This window comes from Peromyscus maniculatus, chromosome 2 (genome assembly GCF_049852395.1).
Source record: "Peromyscus maniculatus bairdii isolate BWxNUB_F1_BW_parent chromosome 2, HU_Pman_BW_mat_3.1, whole genome shotgun sequence".
In the NCBI taxonomy this organism is placed as follows: domain Eukaryota; kingdom Metazoa; phylum Chordata; class Mammalia; order Rodentia; family Cricetidae; genus Peromyscus; species Peromyscus maniculatus.
This window is the reverse complement of record NC_134853.1, coordinates 82,969,115-82,988,696: the sequence shown is the minus strand read 5'-3', so window position 1 is coordinate 82,988,696 and position 19,582 is coordinate 82,969,115. Positions and strand designations below refer to the sequence as shown.

Here is a 19,582-nt window from a genome sequence, read left to right as displayed (position 1 = left end):
CGGCCGCGGAGTCCGCCGCGAGGCGCAGGGCGGGGCTTCCTCCGGCGGCCCGAGCCTCGCTCGCTCGACTCCTCCGAGTCCACGTCTCTCCCTCCGTCCCGGCGCGTGTTTCCCTGCGGCTCGGGCCAGGCCGACGTGACAGCCGCACACCTCCAACGCCAGCGCCGCGGCCGCGCGCCCCGAGGGGACCTCTCGGCGGAGGCCCGGGGACGGCCCCGGCCAGGCTCGGCCGCACACCGGCTCCTCAGGAGCGGCCGCGCGCTTCTCCCCTCAGGCCCAGCCCGCCCGTCCTCCACCTCGCTGGTCGCGGCGCGGCGCGGCGCCGGAGCGGGCGGCAGCATCCCGGGCTATGGAGACCGGTTCGGACTCAGGTCAGAGGCCGCGCGCCTGCGGCGGAGGGGGAGAGAGGCTGAGGTGGGGGCGGCTCGCTCGCCCGCCGCCGTCGCCGTCGCCGCTCCGCTCCGCGCGGGGAAAAGCTTGGCGGCGGCAGGTGGGCAGGACGAGGCGCGAGCGAGCGAGCGAGCGAGCGAGCGAGCGAGGGCGGGCGGGCGGGCGCGCGAGGGGCCGGAGGGGGGCGGGTAGGGTGGAGGATGGCTCAGCTCTTTCTAAATATAAGAGCCGGCCGGCGGGAGGCGATCGGGCGGGCGGGCGGGCGAGCCGGGCGCCGAGCCGCAGAGCCGCGGCTCCTCAGAGGCGAGAGGCTGAGGGGAAGCGCCCGAGTCGCGAGCTCGCGGGGCGCGGGGCGGCGGGAGCGACGCTCGCCGCGCGGAGGACGCAGGCGGCGGGGCGGGCGGGCCTGGAGGGCGCAGCGCGGCCCGCGTGAGGGACCCGAGGCGGCCCCGGGCCCCTGCGGCACGGCGCGGCGCGGCGCGGCACGGCGACGGCCGCGAGCCCCCCTCGCCGGCCGCCCGCCCCTCCCGCGCTCGCTCCCGGGCGCAACATGGCTGCGGCCGCCGCCTCCGCCTCCCAGGACGAGCTGAGTAAGTGCGGCGCGGAGCCTGCGGCCGCGAGCGGGGCTCGAGTCCACGCAGGGTCGGGGCCCCCGCGGGGCCCCGGAGGCTCGCAGGGTGCGGGGCCGGGCGAGCGGGCGTGCGGGGGGACCGGGGCGCTCGGGCCTGGCGGGCGAGCGGGCGGGCCGCCGCCGCGGGCGCTTGTAGGCCGCAGGTTTGCACTGTCACGTCGTGAAATTGAAACCAGAGCTCGGGGCAGGACCGCCTCGGCTCGAAAGGCGCCCCGGCCCGGGCTTTGGAGGAGCCCGGCCCCCCTGGCTGGCGGCCCCGGCTGGCTGGCGCGCGGCCTTTCGCCCCGGGGTCGGACTGTGTCCACCCGTCCCGTCTGACCCCCGCCATGTCCGTCCCCCTGCTTCTGACTGACGGGAGAGTTCTGCAGATGGAGCTTTTGGGAAGGAGAGAAGGTGCCTTTTCCCTCCCCCGACATCCTAGGAATCGGCAGGAAGGTCACGGATTGGAGATGACTCTCAGGTTGAAGCAGGAAAGACGGATAGGGTCGCTGTTAGCGGCAGGAATAAATAAATGAATAAGTAAAACGCGGGCTGACAGAGCTGTCAGAAAGGAGAGGCAGTCACACTCCGTGCCAAGGGTTGCGATTTTCCAGGGGACGGTGACCCAAGCTCGCTGGGAGCAGTGGTCACCCCTAATTCCAGGCCGCCCTGCATGCTGCCAATGTTCCACTCTGTGCTTTGTGGGAAGTGTAGTTCCAGGGTGTTGTAGGCCTTTTCTGGGGTCATAAATATTCAATTTCGTGGGATATGTAGAATAATTTGTTGCGTTTTGGGTGGTTAGTTCAAACGCTTTAGGGTGTTTAAGAGCACCTCCCCGCCCCCATGCTACCCTTCAGCTAAAGACTAAAAAGAAAGGTGTTATTTGGGGATGATGTATATTTTAAATGGCGAGCATGGGTGAGGTGTTGCAAGCTTATGTTTGTGAAGCTTATGTTATTAAAGCGTCTCAATCGCCATGTGAAAGTAGTTAAATGTAATTTATGTTTCTTTGGTGCTTGGCAGTTGAAAGCTACTTTTATGAACGTGATCTCACTTTTGCCCTCGTAACAACCTTGTGTGGCAGGTAGGTAGGAATTATCCTTGTTTTAAAGAGGAGGCTGGTTTAGGCCGGGCGTTGGTGGCGCACGCCTTTAATCCCAGCACTCGGGAGGCAGAGCCAGGCGGATCTCTGTGAGTTCGAGGCCAGCCTGGGCTACCAAGTGAGCTCCAGGAAAGGCGCAAAGCTACACAGAGAAACCCTGTCTCGAAAAACCAAAAAAAAAAAAAAAAAAAAAAAAAAAAAAAAAAAAAAAAAAGAGGAGGCTGGTTTAGAGGGATTAAGTTGCTTGCTGCTTGACTCAGAACTGGCGGAGCAGGCATACTGGTCGCACTTTTGGAAGTGGAAGTAAACATTTGGTATGGCTCTAGGAAGAATGGAGAATCTGAGGGGAACAAGGCAAGATCTCAGGGTTTGGAGAGAGGTAGGTGTGGACTACTAGCTACAAAGTTGACTGCTTGCCTGTCAGCCCCCATGGAATCACCACTTGACCTTTTGAAGAGATCAATTCCTCAATTTTATTTTTCAATATTTTTATTGTGGTAAGATACACATCACACAAATTATCATCCTAACCATTTTTAATCGTGTAGTTCAGGGTCATTATGTGCATCTACTCTGTTGTGCAATCACCACCATCATCCATCTTCAGGACTCTTCATCTTGCAAAACTGAAATTCTATACCTGTTAAACAACTCCTCATTCCCTCCTCCTTGAATCCCCTGGCAGCCACTTTCCGCTTTTTGTCTCTGAACTTCACGAGCTAACATGTTTAAATGACTTTACACTGTACTTGTCTTTTTTTTGTGTGTGTGTTATATTGTTTTCTTTCATTTAGTATAATGTCTTCAAAGTTTATCCATGCTGTAACATCTGCCATGAATTTCTAAGATTGGATAATGTGCACTTGGATGTAATACATTTTCTTATCCATTCAGCTCTCTTTGGACAAGTTGCTTCCAAATTTTAGTTATTATGAATAATGTTGCTGTAGTCCTGCTTTTAAATCTTTTGGGAATAGACCTTTAACTTTTGAGGAACTGCCTTTTTTTTTTTTTTTTTTTTTTGTGGTGGTGCTAGGAATTGAAAGCAGGGCCTTGCATGTACTGGGCAAGTGCTCTATCACTAGTTACACTCCCAGCCTGCCATTTGTCTTTTTGCCTGTGGCCATACCATTTCACGTTCCCACCAACATTGCATAATGGGCTCCACTTGCCCAGATTATTGTCAATAGTTACTATTTTCTGTATTCTCACTAGTACCATCCTAGGGGATGTCAGGTGGTCTGATTTTATATATATGTAAAATATTTATGTTTTAAAGTTGACATGCCTCATGGTGTTTGGGTTTCTGTTGTAACACTAAGTACATTAAAATCTCAGTTACTGGTAGGGATGGGGTAGAAAATGAGATGAAGAATTAGATAGCATTTTGAAGTGGCTCATGTGTTTGTGTATCTGTAGTTTGTACTTGTATATCAGGTACATTTAAGATGCAGGTAGTATTTTTGGTTAAGAGATTTATTGGTATTAGCAGCAAATGTTAAAGTTAGGAACAGATAGTTCAACTCTAGCTATTCTGTTTTCTTTGGTCAAATTATCAAAAAAATCTGTTGATTTAGCTTCTGTTTTTCTTCAGGAGGGATTGAAGACTTGGCATTTGGTTCTTAGAATAATTTAAGACCATATACATAAGTGCAGGTTAAAAAATTTCAAATGAGGATCTTGACATGGAGGCATATTTTGGTAATCCCAAGCATTTGTAAAGCTGAAGCAAGTGGAGCTCCAGTTTGGGCCTAGTCTGAAGTATATAGCAAAACCCTGTTACACACACACACACACACACACACACACACACACACACACACACCCACTGAAACATTATTTTGTTTCAGAATGACTGTAATAAGAGGAGATGAAAAAAAAAAAAAAAAAAAAAAAAGAAAAGAAAAGCTGGACAGTGGTGGCGCATGCCTTTAATCCCAGCATTCAGGAGGCAGAGGTAGGTGGATCTCTGTTTGAGGCCAGTCTGGGCTACAGAGTGAGTTCCAGGAAATGCTCCAAAGCTACACAGAAACCCTGTTTCGAAAAACAAACAAACAAACAAAACAGAGAGTGGGGGGTGGGTAGGAATGTTAAAGGTGCCTTGAGGATTCCAAGAAAAAGGAATGAATTATCCGAACATCTGGTAGTAGTTTACTGTTTTTGAGATTGGTCTTGTTATGTTACACATACTGGTCTCTGGCCTTCAGTAATCCTCCTGCCTCAGCTTCCTGAGTGCTACAACTAACTATAGGCTGTTACCACTGTGTCTGGCTTACTATTATTTCTGCATAGTAGATGATAATAGAGGCATCCCCCTGAGTGGCAGCATTGTTTTTACCCCACTGTTTTATTATAAAGCTCAACATACAGAAAAACTGAAAGTGAATATTTATATACTCACCACCTACATTCTACTTTTGGTTCAGTGGCATTAAGTCCTCTGTCTTTCATATACGTAACCACTTTAAATTACGTTGCCACAAGCAGCAAAGTTGACTGTTGTCTCTACAGTCCTCTTTCCTTTTTCCCTTCTTGCTTTCTCTCCTTCCCCTTGAGACAGTCTGGATATATAACCCAAGCTAGCCTCAAACTGTTAGATCCTTCTGCTGTGATTACAGGCATACACTACCATGCCCAGCCTTTGATTAAATGATTGATTGAATGATACACCCTTGAACGTGTAAGTGAGCAAGAGGAAGGAAGGGAAGATAATCTTCACATTTGTTAGAATTTATGTTCTTTTTAAAAATATAAATCTTACATAATTTTTACTTTGAATCAGGTAGTTATAAAAGAAAAATAGTAAAACTAGTGTTTTTTGAGAGTATGCGTACTAACTGACCCCTCAGAATAACTGTGATTTTGGTGCTGTCAGCCAAATGGTGAAGTTATCCTAGGGCATAGTTAGGATTTGAACTTAGATTCTTTGACTTAAAAAATTAGGTCAGTTCTGCTCTGTTAGTTGTTAGCTTCCCTACAATTATAGAAAGAAGTAGTTATAGTTTTAATGTTTTTTTTTTTTTTTTTTTTTTTTTTTTTTTTTTATCCTCTTGTATAGGGATCAAAACCAGTGTGGGAATGCTGGGGAAGGGTTCTACTACTGAATAAACTCCCGTCCCTGTGGCAGTGTTTTGCTGTTGATGAACAGAATGTACTGGACTTTCAGATAGTATGCGGGGGGGGGGGGGGGGGGGGGGGGAAGAGATTAATTAATTTATATTGTTAAACATGTTTCTTAAATCTAGTTTGTAATTATGTTCATAGTCTGGTTTTCTTTGTATTTAGGCTCATATTTGCAAATGGAATGAAATTCACTAGAGGGCAGATGGCTAATTTGTAACATTATCCTTTATTGGTTCACGAAAAAGCTTGTTTCAGTAGCTGGGAGAGGTGCTTCTGACAGAAGGAAGAAAGGTTCTAGAGTTTTTGCTTGGTCAGCTGCTTAGTGGTTTCCTGTTCTTGACTTTTTAACTGTAGGGTGGCATTCAAACCTGGTCTTTTGTTGGGTTATGGACAACTCTTGAAGAAGCAGCATGAAATCTTGAAGTTTATACTGTTCAATTTGATCATTGGACATAGCTGTGTGAAACCTTAGTGGTATAGGTTGTCAGATAATCAACATTCCAGCAGTCTTTGGAGAGTGGCCCTTTGAGAGGATGATATGTGGCAAGCTGGTAGGTAGCTGTGTACTTCAATTGTTTGGGCATATGGAAATAGTTCTTCAAAGTTGATCACTGTCACGATAGGCATATAGACTGCTGAGCTGATCTTTGTAGAAAGGCTGTCAAGCCTGTATCATTAACTTTTAGTTACTCAAACAAATAGGACGTTAAAATGGAAAATGACAACAGGATTTCTCTCTCTCTCATTCTACTCCAAATTTTATTTTTACCCTATTTTTTTGAACTATGCTTTCAGTAAACAATTTTAGTAATGGCCAAAGCCAATAGTTGTCATGGGGATACTGACCTTGTTCAGAAGATGGATGTTAAAACTGTGGGCAGTTGCCTGTGTGCCTAGATGGTTTGATCCAGTTGTTGATTTCTCCTTTCAGTCCTGGCCAAGCCTCTGCTTTGATGCTTGCTATCTTGTATGGCATGTTTTACCCACATATTTTCCAATTCAGTAAGCAGACATTTTTAAGATAGAGTGACTAATTTATGGTCTTGTCCTCAGAATGCTTATAATTTGTCACAGATTTATATGTCAATATAAATAACTAATATGAAGCATGATATGAAAAATACTTAATATGAGTGTTTGGAAATCTCAAGGAATGAGTATAGCATTCTAGGATCTAAGGAATAATAGCTTAATTTGAGACATGGAAGTAGAATAATCATTTTAAGAAAAGGCTAAGTAAATGATGTGAGAGGAGTGGAGATATTTTTACTGTGGCTGTGTAAAGAACTAGGAAAGGAAATAAACTTGGTAGTCTGAGACTTGCTCTATCGTGCTTGTATGACTTGGGATCTAGAATAAATTATTTTCCTGACTTTTTTTCTTTTTCATGAAATGGGGTGATGGCAAGAAATACTCATGGTGTTGCTAAGATTGTTATATGTCAAAGTGCTCTGTATGAACAGTTAAGGTCTCTAAATTTACTAGTTTAATATGGGGGAAGACAAGAACAGATAACATTGGGAAGAGAGGATGGGCCAAGGTATAGAAATGCCAACATAAAGAGTTTGAACTTTGTTCTGTAGATAGTAGAGAACCAGCAGAGTTCCTAAAGGGGTGTTATACAACAGGAGAAGATCTGTTTTAAAAGGCTAACTAACAGATGGCAGTGGTAAAATTGATTGTAAGAACCCAGAGATCAAGAGCACAAGACTCATTACGAGGGGATCACAATGGCTAAAGAAATGTAGGATCTGAATTGAGACAGTGGAAATGGAGTTGTTTGGCAAGGAGATAATGCCGTGTATATCGCTCTGTATAAATAAAATGCTGATTGGCCAGTAGCCAGGCAGGAAGTATAGGTGGGACAAGCAGAAAAGAGAATTCTGGGAACAGGAAGGCTGAGGAAGAGATGCCAGTGGTCCAGGGAGCAACAGGTAAAGCCATGGAACAAGTGGCGACATATAGATGAACAGAAATGGGCTGAGTTAAGTGTAAGAGCTAATCAGTGGTAGGCCTGAGCTAATGGCCAAGCAGTTTAATTAATATAAGTTTCTGAGTGATTATTTTATAAGTGGTTGCAGGGTCTTTGGTGCTGGGCAGGACTGGAGAAAACTCCAGCTATAAGATAATATTAATACTGAAGCCCTAAAATATATAGAAATGATTGGGTTATTATTATATAGATGCGGATTACTAAAGAGGGGGAAGAGTTAGGGATGATTCCAAGAATCTAACTGGAGACTCTAGGGTAGGGAAATAGGACAGACTTAGAGAATTGGAAATGAAGGAAAACAAAGCCAAGATTGTATTCAACAAATAAGTGAATGAATGACTGAGACATCTTTGTTGAATAGTTCAAGGAAAATGTTTTGAGTGGTGGCCAGTGCCTCTGAAATGAAGAGTCAAAGCTGGTTTCAAATTCTTTGCTTTATCACTTTTTGGTTAATGAGTCCTTGATCTCAAAACTGCCTACCTTTGGGCCTTGCTTTTCCCGTTTGTAAAATGGGATCAGAACAAAACCAACTAATAGGATTCTAAGAATGGGAAGAAATGATGCATGATGCATGTTAAAAACTTGGTAGTGTTTGGCACATGGGTTGCATGTGTGTGGGAAATTTGATTCCAAAGCTTTGAAGAGGTGGAGATGATGATGGGATCATGGGGATGGAAAGGTTGTTCCAAAGACAGCTCTTTGGAGCCTGTAAATATGTAGGGAGGGTTGAAATGACATGATTCAAGGAGATGAGGAGTACTGGGAAAAGTCATGGGTTACTACAGTCATCAATATTAACTTTTTCCCTCCTCTGAGTGTTTGAGACAAAGTCTCACTATGTAGTCCATGCTAACTTCAAACTCTTGATCCTCCTGCTTCAGCTTCCTAAGTACTCAAGCATTTATATTTCTCAGTTATCATACTGGCTATCATTCTTTTTATAAAAGTACTGTGTAGCTGAGATACTTCCTTTAACTTTAATGCAAGGTTTTAATGTGTTTATGATATACACATACTTATATGATAAAATACATGTTGTATTGGTACTGGAGTTTTAAAATCTGTAGTCAGTTATTATCAGTGTATCTTTTGAAGCTTTATATAGGCTCAAATTCTGCTTATGGAATGCTCTTCTTCCCCAAATTTGGTAATCACTGTATTTTTTCTTATTCTTATTCACAAAGGAGGGCATCAAGGATGTTAGCAAGAAATGAAAAGTGCTTATTTTTCTTAAAATGGTAGCTATGTGTTCAAGTCTTTAATTGTATTTTTTTTTTTTGGTGTTCTAAATAATAGATTCTTTATACAATTGCATATGTACGAGTGGATGAACATACCATTGGTGATCCAGAGGATTTATGTCAAGATTGGATAAACCATGTATCACATTGATTGTAGAGGTTAGTAGATTTAGTTCCTGAGGATATGTGCATTTTTATAGCAGCATTAAAAAATGCATAGATTATTAGGTAGCAATTTCCCCTAAGAGCTTCACTTTTTTTCCTTTTTCCTTTCCTAGTTACCTGACAGAACCAGTGAAGTTCATGTTAGTTTGTATTACATATTTCTATTCTCTGTGGTGATAAATATAAAAAACATTAGCAAGAAAGAAGAAAAAGCTAAAATTTGAAGATATTACCTAGCAGTGTGCATAGGCAGAAACAATGGATAACAATTTACAAGTAGTATTAGATGCTATACCAAAGCATTTTACAGTTTCAGGAACATTATTATGGAATTAATTATTTTACTTCTGAAAAAGGTAATGTAGGAAGCATCTTCAGGTAATTGATTATTCTTGATTCTGCTACTTTGATATGCACTGTAGTTTTTTTAAAAAGCTGTTTTATTCTATGTCATTATTATACAGAGTGTGATTCCAGTTTTGCTCTTCAGTGATACTGGATAATTCTTTGAAACTCCATATATTCAAATTGTAGTTTTCTCATATCATAAATTCAGTATCCAGTGATGACTTGGGGTTTAGTAACATCAGTCTAAAAGTGCATTGTGTGTCTGTCTTCTACTATTACTCTTAGACTAATTTAACTATTTTATAACTTTTTAGTATACAGTCTGCTAATTACAGTATATGATGCTTAATTCATTTAAGTTGAATTTGGGGGGGTTGGAATATTTTATAAACTGGAGTTCAACTTCAGAATAAATTTTAGTTTATTTTTGCTGTTCTTCATTTTTTTCCCTGAGATGTATGGAGACTTGGGAGGTTGGAAGAATTGTTTGGTAGAGCATTGCTTATTCCACTCTAGATTCTTTAACTATTTTGGGAACTGTGAGAAACGTGTTAATGCTTTTATGATATACCAAAGACAAGCAGGTCAAAACACATATTCTAGGACTTCAATTGTGACTTTTTAGGTAGGCACAGTGGTGCATGCCTGTAATTCATGTACTCAGGAGGCAGACACAGGAGGATCACTGCAACTTTGAGGCCCTCCTGGACTACATGGTGACTCCAGGCCAGCTGGGGTTGTAGTGTGAGATCCTGCTTCAATAAACAAAACAGAACATTTCAGAGTTTTTCATATCTAAATAAACATTTTCTTCCAAGTAACTAATTGCTTTTGGTGGATATTAACTAACTATTCTACGTCGGACTATTATGCAACCTAAATTCTTATATAGTATCTTCCCCAAATTGGCTTTCATAAGCCAAAGTAATCCTTCTGCTCACTAACTTACTAAAATTAATTTCTAACTGGCTGCCTGCCAGCTGCTGGCTCAGAGGGGAGAGGCCCTTTGGAGAGGTGGGAGTGCTTGTGAACCTACGAGTGTAGATGTGTTGGGAGCCTGACACTTACTCACTGCCTCTTAGGAGTTGATGAGGACTCTGGTCAGATCACCTGGTCCAACCCTGTCACCCTGGTCCCCTGATTTCTTTGCTTTCCCGTGTGCATGTGTGAAGGGGTGAGGAGTTGAAGGCTGTAAGAAAATAATCTTGATGGGGAGCTGAGGTGATTAGGAAGAAGGAAGCCTTTTTATGGACTATATTGAGTTGATAGGGACTTTAAAGTAGTCTGGCATCTTATACAGAAAACTAGAATTTTACAGTTACAGAGAAATAGACTTGACTTTGCCGTGCTTAAGGAGTTTGATACTAACCTTTGTAGATGAGAAGATTGTTGACTTTTTCTGGGGAATGTGAAAATATCTATTCACCCCCCCAAAAATGTATCATTGGCAAACCAAAGAAATGATTCTACTCACGTTTAGGTTGGTGAAGCAAGGAATTTATTTGGGCTACTTAAAGGAGCCTGGGTGAGTGGTTACTTACAGGAGAATACATGACTCAGGCACCTGCTGGACTGCAAAGCCCCACCTCAGCATGGGTGACGTGAAAGTTGAATTTCTAGAGCTCCCCGGTGGACCTGGGCAGGCAGGTGGACCTGGGCAGGCAGCTGCATGGACGACTCTCCTTTTTTCTGCAGTTGTTTACAGCTTATGAAACTGGGGGAGGAGCCTCTGTATCATCACTTTTTAGGCTTTCCGAGCCTCCAAAGTTACATTAGCTTCCCAAGTCTTATGATCCTTAACCCCCTCTCTGAGGGAATGTTTCAATTTAGAGGAAACAAACTATGTAACAAGGACTTTCTAATTGGGTATTTGTCTTGGCCCTGAGGACAGAGGGACAAACATGCTTTGATTGCCTTATTTCTGGAGGGCAGGAGGGGTACTAGGAGTGCTGCATAGGTAAGGACCCAGGGTTCTGAAGGTTCCCTTGGGCTGCCTAGTAAGAGGAAGGCAGCTTTTGCAGAAACCATGCTAATTGTTTCTTTCTGGGAGTCAATCATTTCCTCACTTCCAGCATACTCCTCTATTTGTCCTTACTACTGGACTGCTTGGCATTTGCTTTTAAAAAGTACATTTGCATTTATTTGAGTTCCTTTAACAAAGGCTAGAGTAGGGACAAATTTCTATTTTAAAGTCTTAGGAATGAAGATGGGAGTTTGATTTCTAGCCATTACTTTCTAAAGAAAAGTCCTGCCATCCTTATTTGGGTCTTGTACATATTACATTGACAGTTAATGACTTAGAATAGTATTTAAGAATCAACAGGTAAAGTGGACTTCGGGAGTAATATTAGTTAGATTTGTAAGACAGAATAATCTAGATACCAGCCAGGTCTTCCTTTTTTTTTTTTTTTTTCTTTTAACCTCAAACTAATCAAAGTGGTTTTTAGTGTTTGAAGATGCTCAATCTGTACTTTATAGCTCTAGATTGTCTCTTCCAGTGTATAACTTAGTTCTTCTATTTTTCTTAGTGTATAGGTTCTCATTCCTGAAAATGCTGCTTTGGTTCTGCCTATTTCAGCTTGACATGAGATCCACCTAGCTATCTGTCTGTTTTATACTCACTAGTCTCTTTTACTCCCAGACATTCCTGGAGTAAATTAATGAACATGTGCTAAGTCACAGGGCAGCCTTGTCTTTGGAGCACTTGATTTTCTGTGATTTCACTGGTCCCCTTGTCATTTCCCTCTTTTTTTTTCTTTTTTCCTTTTGCTGTAGAAAATGCTGTAATTCCTCTGATTTGGATCAGGACAGCTTTGCCACACAATGAGCAATCTTACTTTCTTGTCATGGTATTAAAAACATGTCTCTTCCAACTGATCCTAATTTATAACTGATCCTAATTTATAACTTACCACCAGTTTCCTCTTTCCCTATTACAGTTGTTGGATGCACAAACTTCTAAATAGCTTTTATGATACATAAAAAATTTCTTTTCTCTTCATTCAACCAGTATTTGAGCATCTACTTTCTGAAAGGAACTGAGTTTAATATTGGGATAAGAGACTTAGTCATAGGTTCTGAGCTTAAGGTGGAAGAAGATGGAGACAATGAATATGCAGTAGGGTGGAATCAGATGAAATCTGGTTTAGGAAAGGGAGGATTGGGCAGTTATATAATTTGTAGCAAAAGATGATAATCACTAGAAGAAGTGTAGAAAATGCAAGAGGCAGAATGGGTTGGGGGAGGTTGTGGAGGAGCTGAGACAGCTCCAGGATGTCTCCTGTTGCCTCGTTCAGAAGAAGCTGAGAGTTTTGACTTGGCCACAGAAGAGAATTTCAAGAGGAGTCAGTATGAAGCAGAATTGGAGGTCATTAAGAAGAGATTTTAACATACATTTAAACATGGAGATTAATAGGTGCTCAGGGAAAATATAAGATAGATCTAAGTGTAGGCATGGGCTACTCAAGAGAGAGTTGCAGTTGTCTTTGCCATAACCATATAGATAATTTTGGTGGGTTCTGAAGCTACATCTCATAAGGTTGTTAAGATACTTAAATGTGATCATAGGATGGTTTCCGATGTGTATGTGTTAAGTAGTATTACACCTGATAAAGGTAAACTTTAGGTCACAGGCTCCTTCTTATGCACCCTGAATTGTCCTGGTCTTTGTACTTTGTATCCTAACCAGAAAAGGCCTGTAGGTAGCCCATAGGACCAGGATAGATGTGGTATGTTTGTATAGTATGTAGTATTTGAGCTGGGCCTCAAGTGGGATGGATTTAGATGTGTGTAGATAGAGGAGTGGTCTGGTGTATTTGGGAGAGAATAGGAGAGTATACTGTATTGATTGACTTGGTTGGCCAAAAGAATTGGACTGGGAAAAACAGGATGTGGTGGCATACCTTGATTCTAGTACTTGGGAAGTAGAAGGAGGAGAACTGGAGTTTGAGGACAGCCTGGACTAGAGCAAGGATGTCTCAAATAATTGGGCTGGGAGAATTTATGGTATATAGAAGAAACAACTGGGATTTGGATGGCTTTTCGGGAATGATAGCATACATAGGTGAGAACATTCATTGTGGATAGATTGGCCTACTCCTAGGAAGGACTGACTCCCTTTTTGATTTGACGTGACATTGGAAGCATTTTGTTTTCTAAATGTACTTTATGGAGGTATGTTTTTGTTTTGTTGTTCAAGATCTTCATTTATATTTGGATAAAGTTGTAAGCTGGCTTAAGCCATGATGGCACTTAGAGTGAATCAGAATACTTCAGGAACTGAGAGAGACTTCAAGAGAGTCCTGGAATTGCAGACTAGAAATTGTTCAGATCTTCTTCCAGCTTTTCTGTGCCTTCATACCATTCTTCAGTCCTACTTCCTCTGATTTTGTAGTCAGTAAGATAGGCTTAAGATACCTGTGTCATATCTGCTAGTTTGTTTCTCCTTTCAGCCAGTCCGGTGAAGCTTAGCTCTTGAATCTCAATTCTGAATGCCTGAAGAAAGTTGCATCAGAGACCTACAATGATCTATTTGACACCAGCTGTGGTCAAGGCACACATTTATGCTGTCTACAGTTGTCTCATAGGATGTAGTTATCTTTGTTGTCTTTTTTCTCTGCTGAAACCAAGCTGTCATTTAGCATATTGGAGGGAGGAGCATTGTGATTGGAGATGAACTGCTGCTCACTAACTTTGTAATCTTGATCAACATAAGTTTTGTAGACGTTTTCATATCATCTACAAATTGGGGCACTTTTACCTACAGGGCTAGTGCTTTGGAGGGAGATGATATATTTTACTGCATACCCAGAGGATAGAGATCTCTTTGGGTTCAACTTTTGTGTCTTATTTGGTGACCTTTGACAAGCCAGTTAGGTCATGAGTTCCAGTTTTAATTTTTCATCTATAAATGCAAATATCTGTGTTGCATCATGTTTTTCTCAGACCCAAAAGACCATGGCCATCTTACATATAAAAATAAAAAGAATAACTATAGTTGGGAAGAATAGTTGTGAATTATTCTTACAATCTGGCATACTTTTGTGGTAATTAAGCAGATAATTAAAAAACCATGTAGCTTTAGATTATTAATTGATTTGTTATATGAAGGGACATGATCTAGGTATTTTCAGCTTCCTTTTCAATCTCAGCTTCTACTTAAGACCCTTCACCTCATTTTTTTTTTCTGTGCTGAGTATTGTACTCCGTTTTTACACATGCTAGCAGGTGCTCTACCATTAAGCTACATTCCAGCCCTCCATTTATATTCTGAAATTTACTTTCATATTTGTAAAAACTGATGTCTTTGTTAGACAATTATATAAAAACAACAAACTGAAACTTATCACCCAGAAATAGCTGTTTTCTTTTTCTGATTTACAAAAAGTCATTTATGCTCTTGAAGTAATTAATAGAGTTAAACAAATAGCAGGCAGTACCTTTTTTTTTTTTTCTTTTCCTTTTTCTTCATACTCTATGAGGAGTGTTGTAACAAGAAGGTTGTCCTGAAAAGGTCTCCCTTTCCCATTCTTCTCATTTTGTGTTTTCTCCACAAGTAATATGGAGTTAGAAAAATATCTTTACATCTTCTTTTCTTACATGGATGTAATAGTTGGTATGAGCTGAACTAGAAACTGGTTTTCTTTGGGGCTTTAAGATTATTCTCAAGGTTTTGGTACTTTTCCTTAGACCAAATACTCTTATTTTATTTTCTACACTTAGGATTCTTTAAAAGTTCTCTGATTAAAATTCTTTCCTTATCCTTGAAACATGAGTTCTTTTGTTTAAATTGTTCTGTATTCTTTTCAGATAAAAATTAAATTTATTTTTATTGAAGAATATTTGAAAATACAAAGAAACATCACTGATATATTTTCTTCCCCTTTATATACACTTATAAACAAAATTTTGGTGTATATATAGTATCTTTAAAACAAAAATAGTTCAAGTAAGAACAAAAGAACATTATGAAGAAATTACGGAGAACTACTATGAAGATTGAGTTTGCCTGTGTTTGTCGCAGGGGTTGTTAGGGACCTGAGTATATGCTCGTCTAATGCTCTACCACAGCGCTTTACCAGTATCTATTGACTCCGGTCTCTCTTGTCATCAAGTTTTGACATTTTTTCCTACTAGCTTCAGATCCTTAAAAAAATATTGCAGAGATCATTCAAATCCCCTGTTACTGCTCTTTCCTTCCTTTCCTCCTTTTTCTATTTCTTCTTTTCCCTACTCTCCTACACATGGCCATCCATTCCTGTGGTATTTATATCGTGAACAATATACATATTGCATTTAGAAACTTTCTATAAGTGCAAGTACCCTGTCGTACATGCCTTTCTTTCTGACTTGTTTTGGATCTTAGGAATTTTAAACAGTACTGTTCTTCATGTAACGATGATCTTGTTTTTAACCACAGTGTGACCCTACTACATTTAATCCATTCATCTGTTGCCTGATGTTTAGATTTCCTTTTCTTTCATCCTTACTTGCCCTGTAGCTATGAATGGTTTTATACATATGTCCTTGTGCTTAGTGCTATACAAAGGAAGAGTCATCTGCCTTTCTGCATCTCTTTTCTTTCTTCCTTCTTTGGCGTTTGGAACAACATATTACTCTAGCCCAGGCTGGTTTGGAACTTACTACACTGGCCTCAGGCTTGTGGCACCTCTCTGGAGTCCTCAGATTATGAGTCACCAAACCCTGCTTAGTTCTCTAAAGTATTTATATTCAGTTCTTTTTTAGTTAAAAACATACCATCTACTTATAACTTACTCCTCTTCCCCTTTTTACTTTATAGAACTAATTTTTTTGTATCTTGTTTGTATTTTATACTTTGTGCTTGAGTGTGCTGTTTGAATTTTTCACTTCAGATTTTTATTTAAAGCTTAAAATACCTCGATTTTATCCATGTTATTAATTTACCTGGAAGTGATTTTTATGATAGTTCATGAATTTCTGGTTGTCTGCTGTATTCTCTATTTCAATCTGTTGATTTGTCCCTTTGTAAATACTTTTATTGTACATACTCTTAATTACAGTACCTTTGTAAGTCTTAAAATCTAGTAGGGCCATTTACTTTGGTGAAAATTTTTTATTATTTTTGGCTGTTTGATATTCCATGTTATTTTTTATTTGCATTCTACCTGAATTTTACAATCTTCAACATTCATAAAGAACTCTTGTCTATAGAGAATATTTGATTGTGGAATATTCTACTATTTTTATAATATTGAATTTATTTATAGACATTTTTACTGTTTACCAGATATTTTTGGCTCCCTCTTCTGGGAACAAAAGACATTTTGGTGCTTGGTGGCCTTTTGGTTAGGGACATGACGTGGTGTACATATAAGGCATGAGATTAGTTTAACCTGTTTGTTGAGCAGAGGGATGAGGATATGCTGTCAGGTGGCAGTGTTTCAGCTGGAAACTACCAGCTGACAGCTGAGCAGAGCCTTCCTACTGAGCTTTGGTTGACTAGTACTGTGGAAGTTAATGTCAGTTTCTTTAAGTTGTGAAGACTTGGGCATTTTAATCACAGAATCAACTAACCTGTTCCATCTGATACAGAAATTTGAATATTTCTAGTATGTTTATTCTAGGCTTTAGAATTAAGTTATAGTTCCATAAAGAATTTTGCCATGTTTTGTTAGATTGCTTTCTAGGTACCTGTCTTAGGGTTTCTGTTGTTGTGAAAAAACACTATGACCAAAAAGCAAGTTGTAGAGGAAATGGTTTATTTGACTTACACTTCCACATTGCTATTCCTCAATGAAGGTAGTCAAGGACAGTTGTAACTCAAACAGGGCAGGAACCTGGAGGCAGGAGCTGATGCAGAGACCATTGAGGGTGCTGCTTACTGGCTTGCTGTTCATGGCTTGTTCAGCTTTCTCTCTCTTTCTTTCTTTCTTTCTTTCTTTCTTTCTTTCTTTCTTTCTTTCTTTCTTTCTTTCTTTCTTTCTTTCTTTCTTTCTTTCTTTCTCTCTCTTTCTTTCTCTCTCTCTTTCTCTCTCTCCCTCCCTTCCTTTTCTTCCTTCCTTCCTTCCTTCCTTCCTTCCTTCCTTCCTTCCTTCCTTCCTTCCTTCCTTTCTTCCTTTCTTCCCTTCCTTCTTTCCCTTCCTTCTCTTCCTTCCTTCCTTCCTTCCTTCCTTCCTTCCTTCCTTCCTTCCTTCCTTCCTTCCTTCCTTCCTTCCCTCTCTTCCCCTCCCCCCTCTCTCCTTTCTTTCTTTCCTTCCTTTCCTTTCTTCCCTCACTCCCTCCCTCCCTTTCTTTTTTTCTTTTAAGTTTCTTGAGACAGGTTTGCTCAGTGTCACCACCGTGGCTGTCATGAAACTCACTTTGTAGACCTGGCTGGCCTTGAACTCATGGAGAGCCGCCTGCCTCCTCCTCCTCCTCCTCCTCCTCCTCCTCCTCCTAAGAGCTGAGATTAAAGGCGTGCACCACCACCTCTCGGTGCATTTTGGTTTTCTGCTTAGAGGTCTTGCACAATTTTCCCTTTTCTAGGTATATGATAGGTTTTTATGTGTCATTTCTGTGTGTGAATACCATTTGCAGATAATGGAAATGTTTTTTCCAATCTAGTGCATTTTATTTATTTTTGTCTTATTATTTTGAATATAATTCACAATAAACATTTGAGTAGAATTATTTAATTATTTGCAGTGCTAGAGATTGAACTTAGGACCTTGCACATGCTAGACAGATGCTTTACAGCTGACTTACATTCTTAGCCCTTGGTATAATTTTTTTAAAAATTATTTTTGTTTTATGTGTGAGTGCTTGCCTGCATGAATGTATGTGCACCATGGCATTCCTGGTGCCCACAGAGGGCAGAGAGGATATTGGATCTCTTGGAACTCCAGTTACACGTGGTTGTGAGCCTCCATGTGTGTGCTGGGAACTAACCCCAGGTCCTCTGAAAGACCAGAAAGGAGTTTTAATCACTGAACCATTGCTCCTGTCTCTGAATAGAATTCATAGTAGTGAACATTTTTTGTGTTGTTCCCCAAATAAGGGAGAATGTAATTTATGTAGTTAATTTATTACAGTTTGCTGTAAATTAAAAAAATCCTATCAGAATAAATTAACCTACCTTATTCAGTATGGATAATTTATTCCTATCTTGTCAACTTGAGTACCTTTTCTAAATATATTGAAATTTTTTTTCTTTGTGTGTGTGTGTGTGTGTGTGTGTGTGTGTGTGTGTGTGTGTGTGTGTTTTCGAGACAGGGTTTCTCTGTGTAGTTTTGGTGCCTGTCCTGGATCTCGCTCTGTAGACCAGGCTGGCCTCAAACTCACAGAGATCCACCTGGCTCTGCCTCCCAAGTGCTGGGATTAAAGGCGTGTGCCATCACTGCACAGCTAATATATTGAAATTTTATAGGATTTTAAAATCTTATTCTGTTAGTTTGGTTAAGTATACTGATTTTAAATTGTTAAACTGACTTTTTAAGCAATATTGAAATAAGCCCTTCTTTAGCATGATGTATTATTATTTTTATGTAACACTGGATTTGCTTTGCTATTTGACTTACAATTATTATTTTATTTGCTTTTGTGTTCAAGTAAAATATATTTTATTTGCTTCTGCTTTTGGGGATCTATTTGGGACATACATATATGTAATAAATTATATGATTATAACTTTATGCAAAGAATGGCATTTCTTAGGCTGGAGAGCTGATTCATTAGGTAAAGGCACTTTAGTGCCAAGCTTGATAACCCTGAACTTGACACTTTGATCCCCAGAGCCCACAGAGTGGAAAGAGAGAACCAACTCCAGCAACTTGTCTTTTGTCTTCCAGTAAATGTGCTCTTAGTTTTCTTTTGGTGGTGTTAAATGGAGGTGTTGAGATCCAGCATAGGATTCCTACTGGCTTGTAGTCTACAATTAATCTTAGCTGAATGTGTGTTCTGAAACAGAAACACTGGATAAATTCCATATTTATAATATTATTTTATATTGTTTTCTAGTAGCAAGGTTTTTTAAAACTGAGGTAAAATTTAAGAAGTAATTTGAGTTGGGGATTTAGCTCAGTGGTAGAGCACTTGCCTAGCAAGCGCAAGGCCCTGGGTTCGATCCTCAGCTTCCAAAAAAAAAAATTTAAGAAGTAATTTATTATATATATTTAACATTTATTTCGTGTGTGTATGTGTTTATGTGATTGCGTGTGCACACGTGTGCACATGTGCGAGTGTGTGCACACCTGTATGTGCCCATGGCATGAATGTGGAAGTCAGGGAAGACATTGCTGGAGTTAGTTTTCTGCTTCCATAATGTGGGTTCTGGGGTTGAACTTAGGTCATCAGACTTGGTGGCAAGCACCTTTACCCATGGTGCCATCTCATCAGCCCAGGAAATAATGTATTTTAAGAGACAGTAGCAGCTGGGCGGTGGTGGCGCACGCCTTTAATCCCAGCACTCAGGAGGCAGAGGCAGGCGGATCTCTGTGAGTTCGAGGCCAGCCTGGGCTACCAAGTGAGTTCCAGGAAAAGGCGCAAAGCTACACAGAGAAACCCTGTCTCGAAAAACCAAAAAAAGAGACAGTAGCCACATAGGACATGTATGCACAGTATATAACATTTTTTATTTAATAGTGTAGATATAC

The 19,582-nt window shown here is 40.9% G+C and overlaps 1 protein-coding gene across 8 annotated transcripts in view; it reads left to right on the top strand.

Annotated features, from left to right (window-relative positions):
• Nucleotides 1-232: 232 nt before the first annotated feature.
• Ecpas (Ecm29 proteasome adaptor and scaffold) overlaps nucleotides 233-19,582 on the top strand; it is a 133,492-nt gene continuing 114,142 nt past the window's right edge. Inside the window, exons 1-3 of one of the 8 annotated variants that reach the window (XM_076564277.1) lie at nucleotides 256-371; nucleotides 2,024-2,084; nucleotides 8,515-8,618. In XM_076564277.1, the coding sequence (XP_076420392.1) occupies nucleotides 8,597-8,618 (22 nt within the window). In that variant the 5' untranslated portion in view covers nucleotides 256-371; nucleotides 2,024-2,084; nucleotides 8,515-8,596. Of the gene's footprint in view, nucleotides 372-825; nucleotides 981-2,023; nucleotides 2,085-8,514; nucleotides 8,619-19,582 lie in introns of those variants that run through there. The other 7 variants (XM_076564278.1, XM_076564276.1, XM_076564280.1 and 4 more) reach the window with 7 other exon arrangements.